General features: G+C 42.6%; 1 protein-coding gene across 2 annotated transcripts; it reads right to left on the minus strand.

Moving 5' to 3' along the window:
• Positions 1–3,392: 3,392 nt before the first annotated feature.
• khdrbs1 (KH RNA binding domain containing, signal transduction associated 1) lies at positions 3,393–20,456 on the minus strand. 2 transcript variants are annotated; one of them, XM_062962623.1, is made up of 9 exons: positions 19,871–20,456; positions 12,116–12,240; positions 11,597–11,713; positions 10,288–10,434; positions 9,750–9,883; positions 8,588–8,708; positions 7,523–7,590; positions 7,031–7,089; positions 3,393–4,764 (listed from the first exon to the last, which is right to left on the minus strand). In XM_062962623.1, exons 1-9 carry the CDS (start codon positions 20,223–20,225, stop codon positions 4,667–4,669), a joined length of 1,224 nt encoding a protein of 407 aa, XP_062818693.1. In that variant the 5' UTR covers positions 20,226–20,456; the 3' UTR covers positions 3,393–4,666. The 2 variants fall into 2 exon arrangements, with proteins under 2 accessions (XP_062818693.1, XP_062818692.1); XM_062962622.1 differs by having other exon boundaries at positions 8,495–8,708; positions 19,871–20,455.
• Between the last annotated feature and the right edge of the window lie 320 nt (positions 20,457–20,776).

The raw sequence follows: 20,776 nt of genomic DNA on the forward strand, positions 1-20,776 counted from the left end.
ATGAGGAACATTATTAATACAATAATAATGATCGGTACATTGGGTGTCGTGCCAAAAATCTCAGCCGGCATTTGGAAACAATAGACATTGACAAAATTATGATCTGCCAACTGCAAAAGGCCACCGTACTGGGATCTGCACGCATCATCCAAAAATACATCACACAGTCCTAAACACTTGGGAAGTGTTCAACTTGTGATTCTGTGATACGAAATCCAGGATATCTATCTTGTTTGCTGTGTCATATTTCGTTGTGTCAATAATAATAACAATAATAATAATAATATAGTAAAAATGCCCCCAAATCAAGGACCAGTCAATGCAGTCTTAAAATGTTACTAAGAGTCTTTTGACTCCATTCAATTGAATGGAAAGAGTAGAATCGCTTACCCAGCAGGTCTTCAGCAAGAGTTGTTCGCCCCAAACATCAGAGCGCCTCCTGCAAACAGAGAAATAGTGTCAGTCTCTGCAAAAGAGCACACAAAGTGAAAGAAATGTTCACAAAATTCTCGCATGCAATTTAAATATTCCAGGAAAAAGAAAACATGCAACTTAATACCTAAGAGCTAAGGCAATTTTTAAATACAGTGACCAGCAATATTGGGCCAATAAGGGTTGAGGTTTTACTTGAATAACTGAGATTTTGTCGGCAAACACACCAAGGACTAGCTATGTCCAGTTTTTTGATATTTAAAGTTCGATGCTTTGGTTCTTATTGTCACTATTTTGCCCAAGTTTTCACGTTTACATTGACAAAAAAGGGCACAAGTATTAAAACATTATTGCTAATTTATGCAGAAGCAAGTGGATGTATTTTAAGTTATCTCTTTTTAAAAACCATCTCGTTTTTCTTTTTTTTGGTTTTAAAAAACAATGTTTTACATTTAAAATTTAACATTTGAAGAACTGCTTCATTAATAGAGAAATAAAGAAGTTTATGCAAGTTGCCGTCACAGTTTAATGTAAAAAGAAATGTGCTATTAAAATCAGACATTTAGGTTACCTTTTTGAGTTTTTCGGTGCATGTTAGCTTTAAGACATCCTGATTTCTCCTGCGATAATTTTCCTTTAAAAGGGGGGTTTTGGGCGATCTTTTCATCAAGCAAGACATTAAGAGCCCTGAAAGCTGACTCCAAACCGTTGTGGAAAATTCAGTTATTTACATGGTTTTTTAATATAAAAAATATAACAATCTACAAAGACAACTCTCTTCTTTTTGTTGTTTGCTTTTTTTTGTCTGGCTTTTAAAAGTAGCTTCCTTCAATCATGCTATAAGCAATTTTTGACAGTAACAGTGGATTCTTTTTTTCCACCACCCAGCAGTTACATTCCCAGTGAATTCCCAATTTTAAATGCTTATTTCTGTTTGTGGTGCCAAGAAGATAAACAAGGTGCCCCAACCCTAACAGCCATCTGTGCCGCTATTATGGCAAACTTGGAAACAGCCATTTGGCCTGGATGCCTGGTAAGAGTTCGATCAGCGCTTCCCAAACTGTGTTCCACGGAGCCCTGGGGTTCCATGAAAGCATAACATGGGTTCCGTGAAGAAGTCTTAAAAATTTAGATTTATAACTAACCACTACGAAGCCACCTATTTAATTTACAATCTCCCTAACTGCTATCTTGTTCTGCAACTTCTGCTATCCAGTATATTACTGGCTACACATTTCAACATTTTACGAGTCAATTTCTCACATTGACCTCACATTTCTTTTAGGAATGTTATCTTTCTTTTTTGATATTGGGAAATAATTAATAAGATATCAATTGAGTACAATTGATTCAAAAACTAGACGTTATATAAATAAAATGGGGAGAACGTTTCATAAAATGATTCAGAATGTATCTCAGCATGGCGCAGTCTTTAAGACTCTGTTAAGCAGAGTCTGGATGGCCATCTGTCGGGAGAGCTTGGGTATTCCCATATGGCAGATTGAATTGTATGATTCTGGGGTCCCTTCCAACTCTTAAGATTTGATTATTCACAGGCCAGATGGCCATCTGTTGGGAGTTTTGATTGTCTTCCTGCCAAATCAAAAGAGGTTGGACTGGATGGCCCTTGGGGGTTCCTTCCAACAATAAGATTTTATCTGCAGGCTGGATGGCCATCTTTTGAGAAGGTTTGGGTGGTGTCTGCCTATATGGCAGAATGAGGTTGGATTGTATGATCTTTGGGGTTCCTTCTATGATCTTTCAGGTATAGAGTTAGGGTTCTACAGAAAATCAAAGTCTTCTGATGGGTTCCATGACCAAAAAAGTTTGGGAACCGCTGATTGAAATTTTCCCCAGACAAGAAAGTTGGTTTTCTCTCTCTCAATTGAACCAGGGGGCAGAATGGCTGTTTGCAAAGTTGTGGATATTTATGCCGCTTAATCTCTTTCCTGCGCCCTACTAAGCTTCCGCTTGTGCTCTGTAATGAATGGCTTTGAAACCCGGTCTGGTTGTCTTGGGAGAAGGAAATCTCGGGCCCCGAGAAGGAAGATTCGGTTTCCTATTAGTTAAAAAAAAAGGCATGTGAAATTTTTGAGGACACTGTGCTATACTTTTGACAAAGCAAGACTTTAAGGTCAAACGCTCTGAAGCTTTTCTGCAAAGGGAACAATCTGCAAGCCTCACCAAAACAAATGGAGGGTTTGCAAAAGAATAGGGCCTGTTGAAAGCAAGAGCTTTTTTAGGTTTGTGTGTGTCTATGAAGTAGCTGCCGCCGCCCATAGACTTAAGCTCAAAACAGCAGCAGTTCAATGAAACCGAACATTTAATGCTGCCTCTCAAAGGCCAGCTTCAGAAACAACAGGCTCAAATTTCCATGGGGTGAAAAATAACATTTTGTATAGAAATATAAAACTCATCTGGCTTATATATATGTACATAAATATATATATACATATATATAAAACACCTTTTTAAAAAATTGATTTTAAGAGTCTTTTAAATACATGTAATAACACTATGTAACACAACTTTTGTTCCTAGGTTAAAGATGTCATTTCCTAATTGGTTCTATCATAAAAACATGGAAAAAGTTTATTAAACTACAAAACCTTTGTTTTTGTGGTCTGCACAAAAGGTTAAAATGGTACACTGAAAGGTTAGAAATGGCAGTCACAAAAACAAAGTTTCTGGAGTAGAACAACTCCTTTCAAAGTAAGTACCACACAATTAAACAGGAAATCACACTTTCAAAACAGGAACAGAAAAATTTTCAAATTTTGTTACATAGTTTAATACGAATAGTAATAATTTTATTTATTACCCGCCTCTCCTTTTGGATCGAGGCAAGGCACAACATAGTTGTGCTTTAGCATTAATTTAAATATACTGAGAAAGGAAAACCTATTTTACTGTTTGACCATTTACCTAAATTATAAAAATGACAAATCATCACATTTACGTTGATTAAAAAAGGACTCAACTTTATTGACAAACCGCTGCAGACATCTTGACAATTTTTAAGCTACCTATTTAAGGCAGGCTTACACACGGAGTAGCATTAAACCTTTCAAACAACCGCCAATTGGGAGCGTACAAACGTTATGTACAAAATCTAAGCTCTCCTTGGTTTTTCAGCTGCAACGTCCCTTTTTAACATAATGCTACTGACACACACACACACACACAAATGGCTCAACATTAGAGAGTTTGGCCAATTTTGGAGCCTGGATTGTGTTATTATTATGTCCTGCAAACAGTGTTCAGAATCTTCCTTTAAGGGAAAAAAAAGAAAGAGAGAGACACAATGCACAGCTAATCATTTAATACTTCCTAATATCAAAAACACTGGGCAATTAGAGCAATATAAAAAAAAGAATTACAGCGCAGCTAGATGTCAATTTCTCTTAAAAGGTATTTCATGCAAAATTAAGATAAGAACAACTTTTTTGCTGGAAAATACTCCACCACTTTAGCATCTCAACACCTGGGGCTAGTTTTCAAAACCAACAATGTTACAAACCTACTTTTTTATTTTGTAAGGAGAGGAAGGGATCATTAATTGAAGGAAAACAACAACATTTAATTTGTTAATAAAGCAGGATCTTTTCTATTAACATTTAAACCGAAGATTAATCAAGCAATCTGCTTTTTTAAGGGCAAACGTTTTTTGGACATTTTGCGCGTACTTTTAAACCTGCGGCAGTCACTAGCATTACATTATGGTTTTAATTCGTTTTAAAAAAAGAAAAAATCGATCCTACTTTGGGGTTCTGTGACTACGACATTTATGAGTGGCCTATAAAACCCAACAAACCAACCAAAAAAATTACTTTAAAAGATTAACAAAGTTTTAATTTCAGAACGGTTAAGCAAGCATGTCCACTTTAGAAACTAACATTTTTATCGCAACGTTTTCTTTTTAAAGGTACAGTCGAGTTTATTATGCATCTAAACAGAAAAAAAAAGCAGTCTACACACTTAAAAACTGAATCCCGTTTCCTAAATCTAACTTATTATTACTGTTTTTTTAAAAAAGTACTACATACAGAAGCCAGAATGCAGGGTCAAGTGGTTCTGGGGCAGGATGGAGGCAGGAGAAAAAGGGAGCCAGAGAAAAATCAGGGAGACAATTACTTGTCTGTCGCGGGCAAAGCAACGGGGATCCGGGGAGATACAAGAATCAGAAACAACGGTTTGCTCGAAAGGGATGCTTCCCCTTCAGTGGAGGCTGCTCTCAGTAGCGTCCGTAGGGGTGCTCCCTGTAGGCCCCTTTCACGGGGCGGGTTGGAGGGGCCTTCAGGGAGGGACGGGTCCCGTTCCAGTCATCTTGGCCTGAAGGAGAGAAGAGACCACATTGGCACACGGAGGGCCCAGGATGAGCGCCCGAAAGCCCGCTTTCTAGGAAGGACTCGAGTCCCATGCGCCATCAAAGATATAATGCGTACCTCAACATTCAAAACCCTGAAACCAAAGAAAGAATTTGCTCCAGAATGTGATGCGCAGTGCAATTTGACTGTTACAGTTGCTGCCTGCTTAGAATTCCTTCTTTAAAAATGATAGTGTCAGGATCCCAAAGATTCTAGCAATGGAAAAGAGTAGAGGCTGTATGCTTATCATTTCTTCTTTAAATATTAAAGTGTTAGAACCCCAAAGCTTCTAGCAATGGAAGAGAGGGTGGATCTATGCTGTAGAATGAATCCACATTTACTACCCTGATTCAATGCTATGGAATCATGGTACGTAGTTTTAGGTCTTGAGCCTTCTCTGACAAATGATGCAGATATCTATCTAGACACTGCCCCCTGTGACGCAAGGAGATAAGGGAGACCTCTTGTGCCATGTCAGAAAGGGCACTTAACGCAGGTGTAATCCCTGGACATGCTAACCTGCATCACTATATGGGTTTCAGTATAAGTGTTTGGTCAGAAAACCAAAACACAGAAATGCAAAGTTCCTTCCAAGAACAGATGAAATTGATGCTCTTCATTACCCACCCACTTCTCCAAAGAGCTGTGCTTTCACAGTTCTGTGTGGCTGGTTCCGTAGAGGAAGCCAGTGCTAGAGTAATGAAACTACAGCGTCCCTACAGGCAAAAAGCCTTGGGCTCCGCACTGTTTCTCAGCCGTGGCCTGAATGATTTTTCTAATTGTGTCGGCAGGCAAGCAGGCGCCAAAGAAGATTGCTGCAATGGAACTAATTAAGAAATAACAATAGAGCGCCTGGCGTGGCAGAAGGAAGGCTGGCAACCCCAGCAGCAACAGCAATCCTAAGGAGAGGCAGATGCTGTTTGTGCTCAGAACCGCCTGAGGAAAAGGGCACCGGGACAGAGTCAAATGGGGCGACATTTGCAGCTGCCAATCCCTGGATCTGGAAGGAAAATATCTTCCTCCTAGCTTAAGGTGCAGCAACTGGTTCAATTTATTTTCAATCCCTTGGTAGCTAAATAAACTTGCTGTTGCATACTGGGGACATTAATGAAATTTATTACTGTGGCAGTGTGGAACGAAGTATTTATTGGGCACAGAACTCCAGCATCTTCTTGAGAAGACGCTCAGGGGCCACTTTAGAAAAACAACTTTTCATCCTGACAAATTTTGAGTTGGAAAGCTTGCCCATAATATGCTTACTGAAATTTTGTAAGGCAGGGGCTTTAGCGTTGTGCAAATTTTGCCTAGTATTTCTACAGGTCTCAATCCAGATTTATTGAAGGCAGAATGACCATTTGGAATATATTGTAATGCTTTGAATATTATGGCACAGAAACCTATGGCTCACCATAATTGCACTTTCCCATAATTGTTTATTTACAAAAATTAATAGGAAAATCTCTTGGTAAATAGGTGAGTCTTCCCAACTGTGAGAGTTCAGCTAATTCTGAGAGAGACTATCTGAGATGGTGAGAACCAAAATATTACAATAAGCAATCTGAGTACAATAAGGATGCAGGTCATCTATATGAAGTAAGGCAATTTCTCAGAAAACCTAAGCTGTATAAAGCCTTACAACAAGTAATACCTTCCTATCAGACTAGCAAGCAATGCCAATCTTTCTGAATAAGAAAGAGGAGACCGCACCAAGGAACCTGGACTGTTCTAAGAGGTTACTCCTGAAAGCATCACATCCCAGTTGAGCCGGGGAAAGCAGATTATATTCTGTGCTCAGATCAAGCCAGAATTCAGTGAAAAATTTACATAAAAAACAGCCATTTTCAAGACTTCTTTACCCCTTGCCACTGCAAGCAGGTCAAGACTTTTTTCTGCAGGCTGGCATTTGGAGAATAAGGGGCATATTGTGGGGGAGGTTGTGTGTGGGATTTTTGGAGGACTGGGTATACTGAATTGCATTTTAATTGTATATAAATATAGTAAATAATAACAACAACAACAACAGAGAGTATGGATGAGCTCCCTCTATCAGCTCCAGCTCCATGCGGGGACATGAGAGAAGCCTCCCACAAGGATGGTAAAAACATCAAAACATCCGGGCGTCCCCTGGGCAATATCCTTGCAGATGGCCAATTCTCTCACACCAGAAGCGACTTGCAGTTTCTCAAGTAGCTCCTAACACGAAAAAATATAACAACAGAGTGCAGACTTACCATATGCCTCATATGATTCTTGAGCCTCACCGTGTCGGTAGTCATAATATTCGGTTTCCCTGCAAAACAAGATGGGGCAGTTATTCCCTGCAATGGGGGGGGGGGGGGGGAGGGAGTGCCATCTTTCTTGACAGTGTCACAGCTGTTATTTAGGCCCATTCTGGCTGTTCTGTGCAATAGCTAGCAATCCCCCGGTACAGACACTGCACTTCCTTACAATACCAAAGAACCAAAGAAAGCAGCTGTTCAGCCCCAAATGCCACCGTAAGCAGTCTGTGACAAGAGAGGAACCCATTTCCTCTTGTCCTTTGCTGACAGGCGGATTATGCTTCCCATGCCTACAGCATTGCTGGGTACTGCTGCCTCCTGTGAAATGCACCCCTGCTGTGAAGTCAGCCATCTGACCAAGCAGAAGGTGTTATACATCTCAAGGGACCTTGCCATCTGGAAAGAAGCATCTCAATTGAGCCAACAACCAACAGCAATACTTACTGTTGACCCTGGCTATAGTAACCTTCATATCCTTCGTAACTTTGCTCTGCATAAGCATCATCATAGCCCTGAGACAGATTGAGAGAGAGAGAGAAATTGTCAGCAACAACAAAATTGACAAGTGCAAGCAGAAGACAACAACAAAGGGCTGACCAAGTCCAAGTCATGAAAGAGAAGAAAAATATATGCAAAAACATGAAATGTTTACTGTCGCCCAGTTCAGACAATAGAACCCATTACTGGGCTCTGTTTCTTTCTTTCGCATGTAATAATGAAAGGCTTCCAGTTTCCCCTTTGTGAAATTTATCTGGGAGAACAAACCGGGATACGATCTACAGTTTCCACGTTAAAGAAGTCTAACAGTATGTTCACGATAGGAAGTAAGAGAAGGAGGCATGCCTGGATTAGATTATAATGTTCTAAAACACAAAATAATAAATGCAGATGGACATTCAGAGAAACACAAAGGATGCTGCCACAATTTCTGTTTTGTTGCTTAATCAGTGGCATTCATACTGCAAGCAATGCAGCTTTGAGAATTTAACAGAATTTTGTAAGTTAACACATATGAGAATAGTATTGAAGCAATGGTCCAACTCTACAGCTTTCCTGCAGCCCATCAGAGCACAAGTTGTATAAGCAGTTTAGTTAAAGTAACAGACAAGGAGACCACTCAGGACAGCTTCTGCTTGTAACTACTTCCTCTGTATTCAGTTCAGTTCGTTCTCAAGCCAGGATCAAAAGTGGGAAGAGATTGGTGATTAACCGAATTTACTGTATGGCAAACAGTGTCAAGAGACGTTTAAATGAAACATGGTTTCCTTCAGGGCTTCTCAGCCAAGGGCCATTGAAGTAGAGTCTTCTCGTGGGGTGTAGGTTTGCTTTACCTGCATGGCATCCTGCTCTTTTGAATGAAGGGGCTTGGCATGCACTAGATCCCTGAGAACGGGCACAACACTGAAAGTTTCTTACATAATCTTCATAGGTCTCTGGTGCAGGAGGGGGAGGAAGAGGTATTCTCTGAATGCCCGCGGCACGCGCTCTTGGGGCAGGGGCGCCTCTCACCGCTGGCAGTGGGGGCACGCCTCGGGCCACGGATGCTCCTCTGGCGATGGCGCCTCTCACCGGGGCCCCTCGGACCAGGGCTCCACGCGGAGGGGGGGGAGGCGGGCCCACCCCACGGCCCCTGAAAAAGAAGGAAGGAAGAACACTCAGGCACGGAAGTTTTGCTCACGGAAGTCCCTTTCTTCCCCACAGGATGAGGACACCAATCTACAAGGGAGGGCTAACGTTGAGGCCTTGCATCAAAGATCAGTGACAAAATTAACACTGGGTGAAAGTGCTTTGTGAAACACAATCAGAAGGACCACTTAGAATACATATGTTAAACCCAAGGCATTCAGGCCGAATGTCATTGTATGTGGCCCCCCTTCAGATGCTGGACCAAAACTCCTGTATTCTTCATGATTAAGACACCATGACTAGCTAGAGTTAATGGAAGTTGGGATACAGCAGGCATGGGCACACTTGGGCCTTCCAAGAGTTTTGGACTTCAACTTCCACAATTCCTAACAAATTGTGGGAGTTGAAATCCAAAACGCCCGGAGAGCCCAGGTTTGCCCATGCCTGGGATACAGGAACATCCAGAAGGCTGCCGTTTGTCTGTTTAGCCAAGAGAGAGAGCTTTGGATTTCGACACAAGGGTTGTGAATGTGATGCCTGACTTTAAAAGGCCCTTGAATCTTTTCCCAACTTCAGAGCCACAAGGAGTGTGGGGTTGCAATCCCCATTATCCCCAGTCCGCATGGCAGATAACCAAAAGTGCTGGGAGCTGTTGTTCAATAACATCTGGGGACACAAACTGGGTAAAAACTAAAGAGCACTGACCACTATGTAATGCTGACCTACTCTATACATAAAAGAAATGGAAATATTTTCTGGGGCAGTGTGTGTGGTGGAGGCTCCTTCTTTAGAGGCTTTGAAGCAGAGACTGGATGGCCATCTGTCAGGGGTGCTTTGAATGCGATTTTCCTGCTTCTTGGCAGGGGGTTGGACTGCATGGCCCACAATGTCTCTTCTAGCTCTAGAATTTTATGATTCTATATCTACCAAGTCTGCTTTGCTTCCCCACCTCTCCAAAGGGCCTGAAGCGCACAAAGTTAAAAGCTTTTCAAGACGTAACTGTAACGGGCCAGAAGCCAAATCCAGAGACCCTTCCATCTGTTACCTGGGGACAGGGGGAGGTGGCGGGATGGCTCCCCTTCCCCTCACAGGGATCCCACGGCCACGTGTCGGCTCCGGCACTCCATTGAGATAGGACAGCTCCAAAAACTGCTCCTGGCAGATGTCGTCCATCATGTCCTGACCAAGAAAAGAGGGGGAAGTAAGATAAATGAGCCTTTCAAAACGTGACAAGGTCTTCCTTACGGCTAGCAACTTAGAAGTAATTTTCCCAGAAAGACAACAGCATAGTCAGGGTAGTTCTAATAATATTTTGGGGCTAACCAGTATCCATTCAGCACTGGTTATAAAACTGGAAACAGTGAAAGTGGCTAATCTGGCCAAATCTGTGGGATTAACCTGTGAAATTAGCACAGTATATTACTGGTGAGAGCTCCCAAGCAATAATAAATTCAGATTTGGATGGATGTGCTAATCATCACCAAAGACACTATTCCACAGTCCTACTCTGAAGAACATCACACACGGAGACCAAATCCTACTAATTTTATATACTGAAGTTATGGGAAAAGGTAATTATGTACCGGAACAAGGAACTTCTTGACTTCTTCCATGGCATGGGCCATAAGAGCATAAGCCTCGCAGGGCGGTCCAAAAACTTCAATGAAGACATGTAGCTCCATATTCAAGTGAGCGTATTTGGGATCACCTCCTTTGCGCAGCTCTTCCTCCTGAAAACAAACATCATTATGGATGGACACTGTTTTTAAAATTCAAACTGTCCCAATATTCACATGCAATCATTATTGGATGATTATTGGTCAAAACAGTATAAGAATGCATACCAAGAGTCTTCTGGAATTTGTTACCCACTGTACCAATTAAAAGGAACAGATATTGGGAATACTTTACTGAATATTAAGGGGGATTTCATCATTATTTTATCACTGCAAGAGTGTTTCACATCTGCTCGCAATTTAAATGTATGTACTTAGAATCAGCAAATAGGTCCACAGTGAAGCAGAGATCTTGATTCAAGTCCCTCATGGGCAGAATCCATCACAGTCAGAAGGCTCCAACTAACACTAATGAGAACCTGAGGGACTTGTGGTGCTCCCTCAAAACCTTTCTGCATAGGGCCATGCATCTAGGCTGATTTGTCCTCTGATCCATAGCCTGTGTCTTTGGTAGTCTCAACCAAAGCCAAACCACAGATAATTTGTTGAATAGTCAGTCAACGCTGTGAGCTAGGATGTATGTAGAAGCACCTGCCTCTAGCTCATACCAATCACATATTGCCCGAGGGAAGAACTGACACATCCGAGGCCATCCTCTTCAGTTATATGGCACTGATATTTGCAAATGCCTGAACAGACCTATTGTCTTAATAATGTGATCAAAGCATGACTTTTAGCTTTGGAGGTAGTCATACTGATGCTGCTTTTGAGAGAAGGGGCTTTTCAATCAACTCGGGAAGCAAGAAAACAGGTGAGCAAGACGCCATGACCAAAACAGGGATTTGGCCATGCAGAGAAATAGCTTGTCTACAAATCCAATGCCATGTAATATCAAATCCCAACCCTCAAACACTGTTACGTAGGATAGCACTCTACTGATCCTGAATAAGCACGTTTGCGGAAGCCATATCAGTTCGGAGCCCAGCTTCATATGTAACAATCTCATAAAGCTGGAAGAGTTTGAGAGAGTTCTCTAAGAGCATGTCTTAAATGCATACCATACACTGAAAACGAAGCAAAGCAACATCCAAGAGTACTAAAAATACCATATAGTCTCAAAAAAGGGGGATGACTGCAATGAGGAAGCTGCAAGGAGAAACATTTGAATGAGTTCTGCAATGTGACAGTTGCTGTATTTCCAGGTCACGGTTCCTACCTTTGCCTTGTCTCTCATGGATCCTTTCCCCAAAACGGAGATTTTTGCTCCGGTTTCTTCTTGCAGCCGCTTGATGGTGTTGCCTTGGGGTCCAAGTATCTTTCCAACAAAGTTAAACTAAAACGACAAACAGACATGTTTTTTCCCCCTCATTTCCAGTAACTGAAGTTAATTATTCTTATTGCTGTTTAGGCCTTCAAGTTATTTTTGGATTATGGAGATTCTCTAAGACCCTATCACAGGGTTCCCTTGAAAAATCTGTTCAGGGGAGTTTGCCTTTGCCCTCCTCTGAAACTGGGACTGTATGACTTTCACAGTAGCAAGGAGTATAAAGCCGGGATAGTAAACCTGGTGCCTACTCAATATCTTGGATTACAATTTCCATAATCCCAGCCTACATGACCAAATATGAAGGAATATGGGAACTGTATTTCAATACATCTGCATCTCTCTCATATATTGCCAGGACAACATGAACCTCTATTTTACATGAGTTACTAGAGGTGTGCTGAGCGTTACCTTGGGGTACTGCTTGACTGGGATCAGAACCCGTTCCTTCAGCTTCATGTTTTTATGGGAAAACAGATCCAAGTAGGTCTCTTCCTCATCCTTCTTTGATTCGCCCTTTTGGATCTTGTCAATTTCTAAACAAGACAAAACATATTTCAGTTGTAGACGAGTCTTTGTTCTCATTTCTGTATGTAAGCAGGAACAGTGATGGATGAGGCCAAGAGCAAGCTGGTCAAGACTTGCCTCAACCTCAAGGCTCAATCTCAAAAAACAAATCCCGTTTAGTTTTTAAGACAATCGAATCAATAGGCTAACAAAATAAAGGCACCCCAAACACACACACACAACCACTAGTGAAATTCATGGTATTTTCTATTTTCCTGATGAGCAAATAGGGACAACTGAAAAACGTATAAAGACCATTGTATAAACAGTGACTGGACATAATTACAAAAATAATACAATTGGAAACATGACAGATATTCTGATAATAGCCCATTTCAGAGTACATTTCCATAAAATGTATGGTTGATATATCACAAGTATCCCACTAAGGATTTGTATGACATGAGACATTTCTGGAAAAAGCTGCCGAATAAAGAAATAAAGAAGTAGCATTAGCCTCCTGACAAGGTTACTACATGTAGCAAGACTACTTTGATTATTAGGTTGCTGACTTCCTTAGATCTTTATGCTATATACTGCCTTATATGAATCACTTTATAGCGATGTTTTGTAAGCATTTACACAACTGTTCTGTGTATTTAATACCTGTTTATTTCTGACTTGTCACCACCAAACATTTAGTGGCAGAATTTATAGCTACCTACTTCATTTTGTCTAGGCAGGAGCCATTTTGGAACCATTTCAGTATGTCATGGATATTTAATCTACATTTAAACTGTTCTGACTTCTAGAATCTGCACTCTAAATGATCTGAAGCCCAAATATTTTTCAAAACTCTCTCTAGAGTACTGGCCCCTTTGCTCTGCTGGAATGCCAGACGTGGACATTCCTTGTGCAAGGCCATTCCACAATAAGGTCTGTTCTGGCTGGCTTTTCTGGGGAGGAGAGAGGGTTATTTCTGGAGAAGGGTGGCCCTGTTCTGACGTCCAGGACTTGAACATGCATGCCTTGGCACCAGCAGCAATCTTAAGAATTTAACAGGCAAGCTCACAATTTGCCACTGAAAACACTGGGCTGCCCTCCAAGCTCTAGAGATTTCTGTGTGCATGTCTGAGTGAAACTTAAGAACTGCAAGCTGGTAGCAATGTATTTTGTGGCAGAGCTTTTTCAACTCTAATTTAGAGTGATGTTTTTGAGGACGGAAGAACAAGAATTTACAACTTGCAGAAAGTTTTAAAAGAAAACTTTTTCAGTAACAACAGAACAAAAGGGGGTCTGAAGTAAAAATATTAGAGGAGTCATAAAAAGGTTAGAATTGAAAGAAGCATTCCCAACTGAAATAAGTAAAATTAAAATAGACTTTGATCTGAAAATTTCCTTTTTTAAAGTGACTTTGAACAGACCTTCTACTGGAGTCAGGCTCTTGAATATTAAATTAATTTTTACAGAACTCGGTGAAGCATGTTGAATTTTTCTGGGTTTTCTTTCGGCACACAGTATTAAGGTTTTTAAAGCACATCCTGTTGAGAGAATTACTCAAGCACAGAAACCAATTTATTCTGCTAAAAGCTACATATTTTAGGGGATGGATGGGGAGACTGCCTTCTGCAAGAAGAGCTGGACCTACATGCAGCCAGACAGATATAACCAAGTAAATTCTATTCTAAGAGGAAGCCAAGTATTGCTGTTGCGTTCTGACTTCAGAATCTCCAGAATGAACGATTTGTGGAAGGGAGCTTAATTGATGTTGTTAACAGCCTCAAGACCTTGAGTTAGCTCAGCAAGGACAGTTGACCGTAAACACAATCTTATTCCTCCACAGATGTGCATAAGAAGGCATGAACAAACTTCCCACAAAAGAAGCCATCCCTTCATAGAATCATAGTTGGTTGAGACAACATGGGCAATCTAGTCCAATCCCATGATGCTATGCAGGAAAAGCACAATCCTGACAAATGGCCATCCAACCTCTGTTTAAGAGCTTCCAGGGAAGGAGCCTCCACTGGATTCTGAGGAAGAGTGTTCCACTGCTAAACAGCTCTTCTTACGATCAGGAAGTTCTTCCTAAGGTTCAGGTGAGATGTCATTTCCTGTCATTTCAAACCATGGCTCTACTGAGTCCTAGTCTCCAGAGCTGCAGAAAACAAGCCTGCTTCTTATGACAGCCTTTCAGATATTTAAATATGGTGACTATATCTCCTCTCATCCTTCTCTTCTGCAGGCTAAACAGACCCAGCTCTTTAAGCCACTCCTCAAAGGGAGTATTTGTGGTTTCCAGGACTTTGATCACGGAGCAACTGCCCTGACTAGGGAGGCACAAGGATCTACTCAGGGGTCAGGTTCTACATGACTCACAGGGATTGTAGCTGCTGGCAGGCACTTCAAACATGATACATTCCCATCTCCTTATGTTTAGGACCACTCCCTTGCCACCTGCCTATAGCTACTCTTTGCATATAGTTAGCTTGGATCAAGTGCTGGTTCCCAGTGCAAAGACAGCAGAACCAATGTGATCCTCACCTTCATACAGTTTGCAATGCACACCTTTTGTTACAGAAGATGTCTGTTCCTGTGTTGAAACTGTGAGATATCTCAATCAGTATGTGTTTAGGATCAACATAAAACTCAAACGAGCTCATCTCTGGAGTCCAACTGGAAGGAAAGCTCAGCTTAGCTATCAGTTTCCAGCAGTCTTGCTTTGTCTTCAACTCACGCACAAAAGCATAAAAAGCATTGGAGATGCAATGATTGCAGAAGCAAATGGGTTAAAATGGGCTTAAAAATGAGAAAAATACTCTGCCAAAGAGTTGTTTGGCAGAAATAACAAAATGTTCAGTATTACATTTCAACGCCCACTCACAGACCCAGGATTTTGCTAATAAACGGGAAGAGAACAGCATTCTCTCTATGTGAATTGGCTAGATTGTGCCTCCCTTGTATGACTACACCGGCAAGGCTCTGAAAAGGCATTCATAATGCCCCTGGAGGAAAAAGATGGGCAGAGGGCAATGCTAATTAAAGAATTAATGGCTATTTACTAGACTGGCAAATACTCACAGGCAGTTATGAATGTCAGGAAAATGCAACGGGTTTATGCTTCTAGGACAAAACTGGGGAACCTGCCGATTTCCAGATGCTGAGAAACGTCTATTCCATTATTCTGCACATTCAGCCAGACTGATGGGTCTCTATGGGATTTCTGAGCCCAGCAACATTTGGATGACCATAGGTTCTTGCCTCTGTTCTCGGGAGTAACTTGATCAGAAGAGTATAATGGTTCACTGTTTGTACTCAAAAATTATACTTTATTGTTATGAATTTAAGATAAGCATTGTCCAGTTGTGGATTTTAGGCTCTTTTTTCTTTCATGGAGTAGCAGACACACCTTTTAGAAACAGCCCGTTTAGTTGTTCAGGATGGAGAGCCTTTCAAAAACCACTGGGACATCTATTCTCGCTATAGCATTGTTATCAGAAATTGTCACAAAGGAACACAGTAGTGTTAAGGTTGATTTCCATGTCTTTGGCTACATTCAATTCTGGTCCTAACTAGAATAGATCCTTGGAACCGAAGAGCTTGTTAAGTCAAAACTGCTGTTAGCCTCTTTGATTCCAAGGGCCACTTCCTTTAACTGGAATTAATGCAGGCATATAGTTCACTAATTTGTTTGATGGAAGGCCTTAAACTGATCATTTGTTGTAGCCATTGTTCCAAGAAAACATTAACACAAGACCAAAGAAATAATTATTCTTGTGAGAAACAGACAAGCTGTATTCTTCATAAATGTTTTGTGAAATTATGTTCATGATTTGGAATTTTTCTTTCTGGAGGGGACTTAAAAAGGTTTTCTGCAAATTGTTGGTGGATTTTACTTCTTCAAAATCTCTGGCACTTTGCTTGCAAAGATCCCCTACTAATAGGCCTAGGCACTTGTACAACGATAGAATATGAAGCTTCTCAACTGTAAAAGTGCAAAACAAAGAAAAGGGCCCATCATCCTGCCTGGTTAAAATGGGTTTGAAGTGAAGATATTCGCCCGATTTGAACGACCTCTGCTTTGTAAATCTGACAAACCCTTACATCAAGAACCATCCCCTTCTCAGCCATCAGCCCAAACTTCAGTCTTTCCTTTTGTTCTAAATTCTGCCTAGTTATTTCCAGGCAGTTGGCTTCACTTGATATAGGAAGAGGCTGAAAGCGCAGCAGCTGCACTGTGGCGATTAGACACGTCAAGACCAAGATGGGGAAGGAGGGTGCCAGCGAGACAAAGGCTGTCGATTCCAGTCTGCCGGGGAGGCATGAAAGAAAGGCCAATGGAGAAGCGCATAACAATGAACAAGATGTGAATTACAAAGCCATTGGTCCCAGCAGGAAAGAGGAGAGACAGAAGCCAAGCCTGCTTTCCAAACCTCCATTCTTGGAATGAAACAGAAAGGAATAAAGGCAATGCTTAGGGGGAAACTCCCCAAACTAATTCTTCAATTCCACCTCTGACCACAGATATTTCTATACCTGCTACCACCTTATAAGGGAAAAGAATGTAACTCACACACTTCTTCAGAACAGACTGACTGGCATCATGGCAACTTTAACCAGTAAAAGGCTGATGTGGAAACTCCACAGAAGAGAACCAAAGGATTGTGGCGTTTTCTTTTATATGTGCCAATTTAAAGCAATAGCTTTGGAAATTACAATACTCCTACAGCCTTGAGCCATGTACATGCATCCAACAAAAGGAAGACTGAAATTTACAAAGGGGGTGGGGGGGTGGGGTAGAGACTGCCATGTGACTATTCGGTGGGCAGCAGCACCCTCCTCTATTCCATGTTCAAGGGGAAAAAGAGAAAGAGTACTAGCACAGCTTTTCTACTAGAGTAGTGGTTCTCAACCTGTGGGCCCGCAGATGTTTTGGCCTTCAACTCCCAGAAATCTTAACAGCTGGTAAACTGGCTCCGATTTCTGGGACTTGTAGGCCAAAACACCTGGTTGAGAACCACTGCATTAGAGGGAAGTAGAATATGTGGCTCATTTAACCTATATAATGCCCCAATCTAGCTCAAAGGGTCAGGGAAACAGCCCACCTCAAAATCCACCCTCCCAAATGGGAATAATAAGCAGGAAATTCCTTGGTTGCCTCTAAATCGGTAATTAAGAAGCAGAGGGTGTGTGCCTTGTGGTTGCCAGCAATTTCAGAGGGGAGATAACAATGGAGAACTTAGTTCTTGCTAGAGAAAGAATAGGATGGACAAAGTTTTCTAGACATAATAATTAGCTGTAGGAAAACTTGTGTGCTGCAACAGGAGAGATCCCGTAGTGTTAAGAGATTAAGCTATACCCCCAACATCTGGTTCTGAATCAGAATGGGTCAGAATTCCATGAGAAAAAGATATAGCCCAACACCCCAACCTAGTACAGAATCCAAGAAACAATGGACGGTCTTTTGTTTACTTGCAACCAGCCATAACATTGAGAGAAGCACTCTCAGCATTATGCCAACCTCCAGAGTAATAGAAGCGACACATGCCACATTCCCCTTCCATTCTACCATTAAAGAAACAAGGGCTCTGAATTCTATACCTCATTAATCACTTTAGTAATCCAGCTGATAGATTCCACTCCCATGAAATCAAAGAGGTTTTAATCACAATAAAGGAGTAATCCCATATTTCAGACCCATTTGGAAGCTAAAACTGGGACACCAGTGTACCCTGAGTGCAAAAAGAGCATTTGCCCCTGGATAATGTGTGCAAAAAATGCCCTTAGAATGGTAGACATGGTCAATGTGGCTGGAAATTGGTTTTTAAGGCCTATGAAGCTATCTTCTGCTACTATAATGTGGTCTGTGGTCAGTTGCAAGGCGGTGAGAAGGGAGAGAAAGGACTCATGACTACCTTTCTGGAATATATACCATATCTGCTGCTTTTAGAAGATGAGTGGAGCATAATTCAGTTAATACAGCAGCAATGATTGTAGATGATTTAGCTCTGCGAGCAAATTCAGCATCTTAGGTTCATTCCTCAGAACGTCTAAATAAATAAATAAGCCTGGAAAAACGTCTTGATACCCTTGAAATCATTACTAGCTGGTTCTTTAAAACTGGTGGAAGGCAGACAATGGCAGACACAATTAACACAGCCCCCAAAAGGTGGCAAATGCAAAGGTAGCCACGTGGAAAGCGCTATTTTTTTTTGTGCTGTTATACAGTGTGTAGACAACACCACTACTTCCTGGGGTACTATTCCAATCCCTAGCAGCGTTTTGGTGGAAGGGTAGGTCAGGTAAGTACTAGGAATCATGCTCTCTTGCCCTGGAAATCCAATTTATTAATGACAAATCTTGGATTAATGTACTTTGCCTGACTACTACTCCCAGACTCCTCCCCAACTGAAAATAGTGTGACAACTCCCAGAATCTTCCCCAACCAGCACTACAAACTTTGAAAGATGTGACTTTTTTGGACAGGAAACTCCCAGAACTTCTCCCAGCCAGCACAACCATCATTTTGTTCTGGGATTTGTTGTCCAAAAAGTCCCATCATTCATTCTGCCAACAAAGCACACAAAATCTTGAGTCTATTATGAGCCTGGGAACCACAACAGAAGGGAAATATTGACAAGCTGTAATGTGTCCAGAGAAAGGCAACTAAAATGATCAAGCGTCTGGAGAACAAGCCCTATGAGGAGCGGCTTAAAGAGCTTGGCATGTTTAGCCTGCAGAAGAGAATCCTAGAATCACAGAGTTGGAAGAGACCTAGTTGGCCATTCAGTCCAACCCCCTGCCAGGAAGCAGGAAAATCACATTCAAATGACCTCTCAGAAGGTTGGGAGAAGACATGATAGCCATGCATAAATATGTGAGAGGAAGCCAAAGGGAAGAGGGAGCAAATTTGTTTTTTGCTGCCCTGGAGACAAGGATGCAGAACAATGGCTTCAAACTACAGGAAATGAGATTTCTCCTGAACATTAGGAAGAACTTCTTAACTGTGAGGGCTGTTCAACAGTGGAACTCTCTGCCTTGGAGTCTGGTAGAAGCTCCTTCTTTGCAGGCTTTTAAGCAGAGGCTGAATGGCCATCCGTGTGTGCGCATGTGTGCTTTGAATGCGATTTTCCTGTTTCTTGGCAGGGGGTTGGACTGGATAGCCCACGAGGTCTCTTCCAACTCTATGATTCTACGATTAGACATTTGAAGACATTGCTGTTTAAATAGGCTTTTAGCAATGATTAGTCAACACTTTAATGTGGATAAGGCCTGTTTACATGGATATACCCAGACTTGAGTAGTAAGCCCCTTTCAACTCATAGGAATGACTATGTTTAACTAGTGTTTTATAATTTTTATTGTTAATTTTGTTTAGTTGTGTTTGGGCTCATCTTGTTTATTTTTATATTGATTTAATGTGTTATTATCTGCTTATTTTATGTACTCAGCTGTATTCATTCATGTTGTGCGCCGCCCCGAGTCCCTTTGGGAGATGGGGAAGGTACAAATCAAGTTTATTATTTTTCTCATTAGCTATTATTATTTGGAGATTTAACATTCTATTAATTTCTCCTTCAGTGATCCAATAATACATAATCCTGATAACAATTCGGGCCCTCCTAGACGCCAGGCCCCGTCCCTTTGTGCCTTTGTCCTTACCGGCCTGCAGGAGCTGCATGGCGTGAGTGAAGGAGGGGTCCAGGCTGTCCTTCTCGGCCAGCAGCTGCGGCAGGAACTTGCTCTCGGCCTCGTCCTTGGCGGCGGAGGCGGCGGCGCTGGTCCCGGTGCCGGGCAGCAGCGGGGTGGGCCCGGTCGGCAGCAGCGGGGGCGGCTGCCCGGCCCCGCGGAGCCCCCCGCCGCCCCTGGGAGGCCTGCGTGGCGAGGAGCCGGCGGAGGCGGCCTGCGGGGACTGAAGGCGCCCCGGGCCGGGGGCGGAGGCGGCCGCGGAAGAGGCCGGGCCCGAGCCGCGGCCTAAGCGGGCGACGGGCCCCGCCAGGTCCTCGCGGCGCTGCATCCGCGGCGGAAAGAGCGGCACGGGCGCCTGAGGAAACAGGGTTGCCACGGCGACCGAGCTAGGCAGGCAGGAAGCGGAAGGAACGGGAAACCGAGGCAGGCCTCTGCTTCAGACAAGGCCTCTCTGGCGCTTGCGTCTCTCGCCTTCCCTGCCTCGCGCCACCAACGCCAACCGTCGCCTCGCGTCGAGCCCGGACTGCGCCTGCGCGGGAGTTACTGCGCCTGCGCGGTTGCCTCCTTCGCAGAGATGGCGGGCAAAATGGGGGACGCATGCGTCGTCCTTTCTTGTCTCGTCTCCTCGAGGCGATGGCGGCCTTGGAGGGAGGAGGGACTAGGATGAACTGCGCATGCGCACCTCCCTCGCATCAAAGGCGGGCAGGGGTGGGAAGGGCCAGGATGGAGTACGCATGCGTCATCCCCTCTTGTCTCGTCTCGCGGTAATGGCGGCCGTGGTGGGGAAGGCCCAATAATAATATTTAATTTATCGTGGCAGAAGCGAATTGAGAATAGTTATAACATGTGTGTCTATGTATGTGTATATCTGTATGTATG

Source organism: Anolis carolinensis, unplaced genomic scaffold (genome assembly GCF_035594765.1).
Source record: "Anolis carolinensis isolate JA03-04 unplaced genomic scaffold, rAnoCar3.1.pri scaffold_10, whole genome shotgun sequence".
NCBI lineage: Eukaryota > Metazoa > Chordata > Lepidosauria > Squamata > Dactyloidae > Anolis > Anolis carolinensis.

What these genes read in the sequence shown, in the direction of transcription:
- khdrbs1 (XM_062962622.1), bottom strand. Translation starts at nt 20,225, where the DNA reads ATGCAGCGCCGCGAGGACCTGGCGGGGCCCGTCGCCCGCTTAGGCCGC. An exon ending in TCAAGAAGTTCCTTGTTCCG is followed by an intron (nt 9,884 to 10,287) that starts GTACATAATTAC and finishes TTTCTTGGTCAG; the next exon opens with GACATGATGGACGACATCTG. An exon ending in CCACCTCCCCCTGTCCCCAG is followed by an intron (nt 8,709 to 9,749) that starts GTAACAGATGGA and finishes CTTCTTTTTCAG; the next exon opens with GGGCCGTGGGGTGGGCCCGC.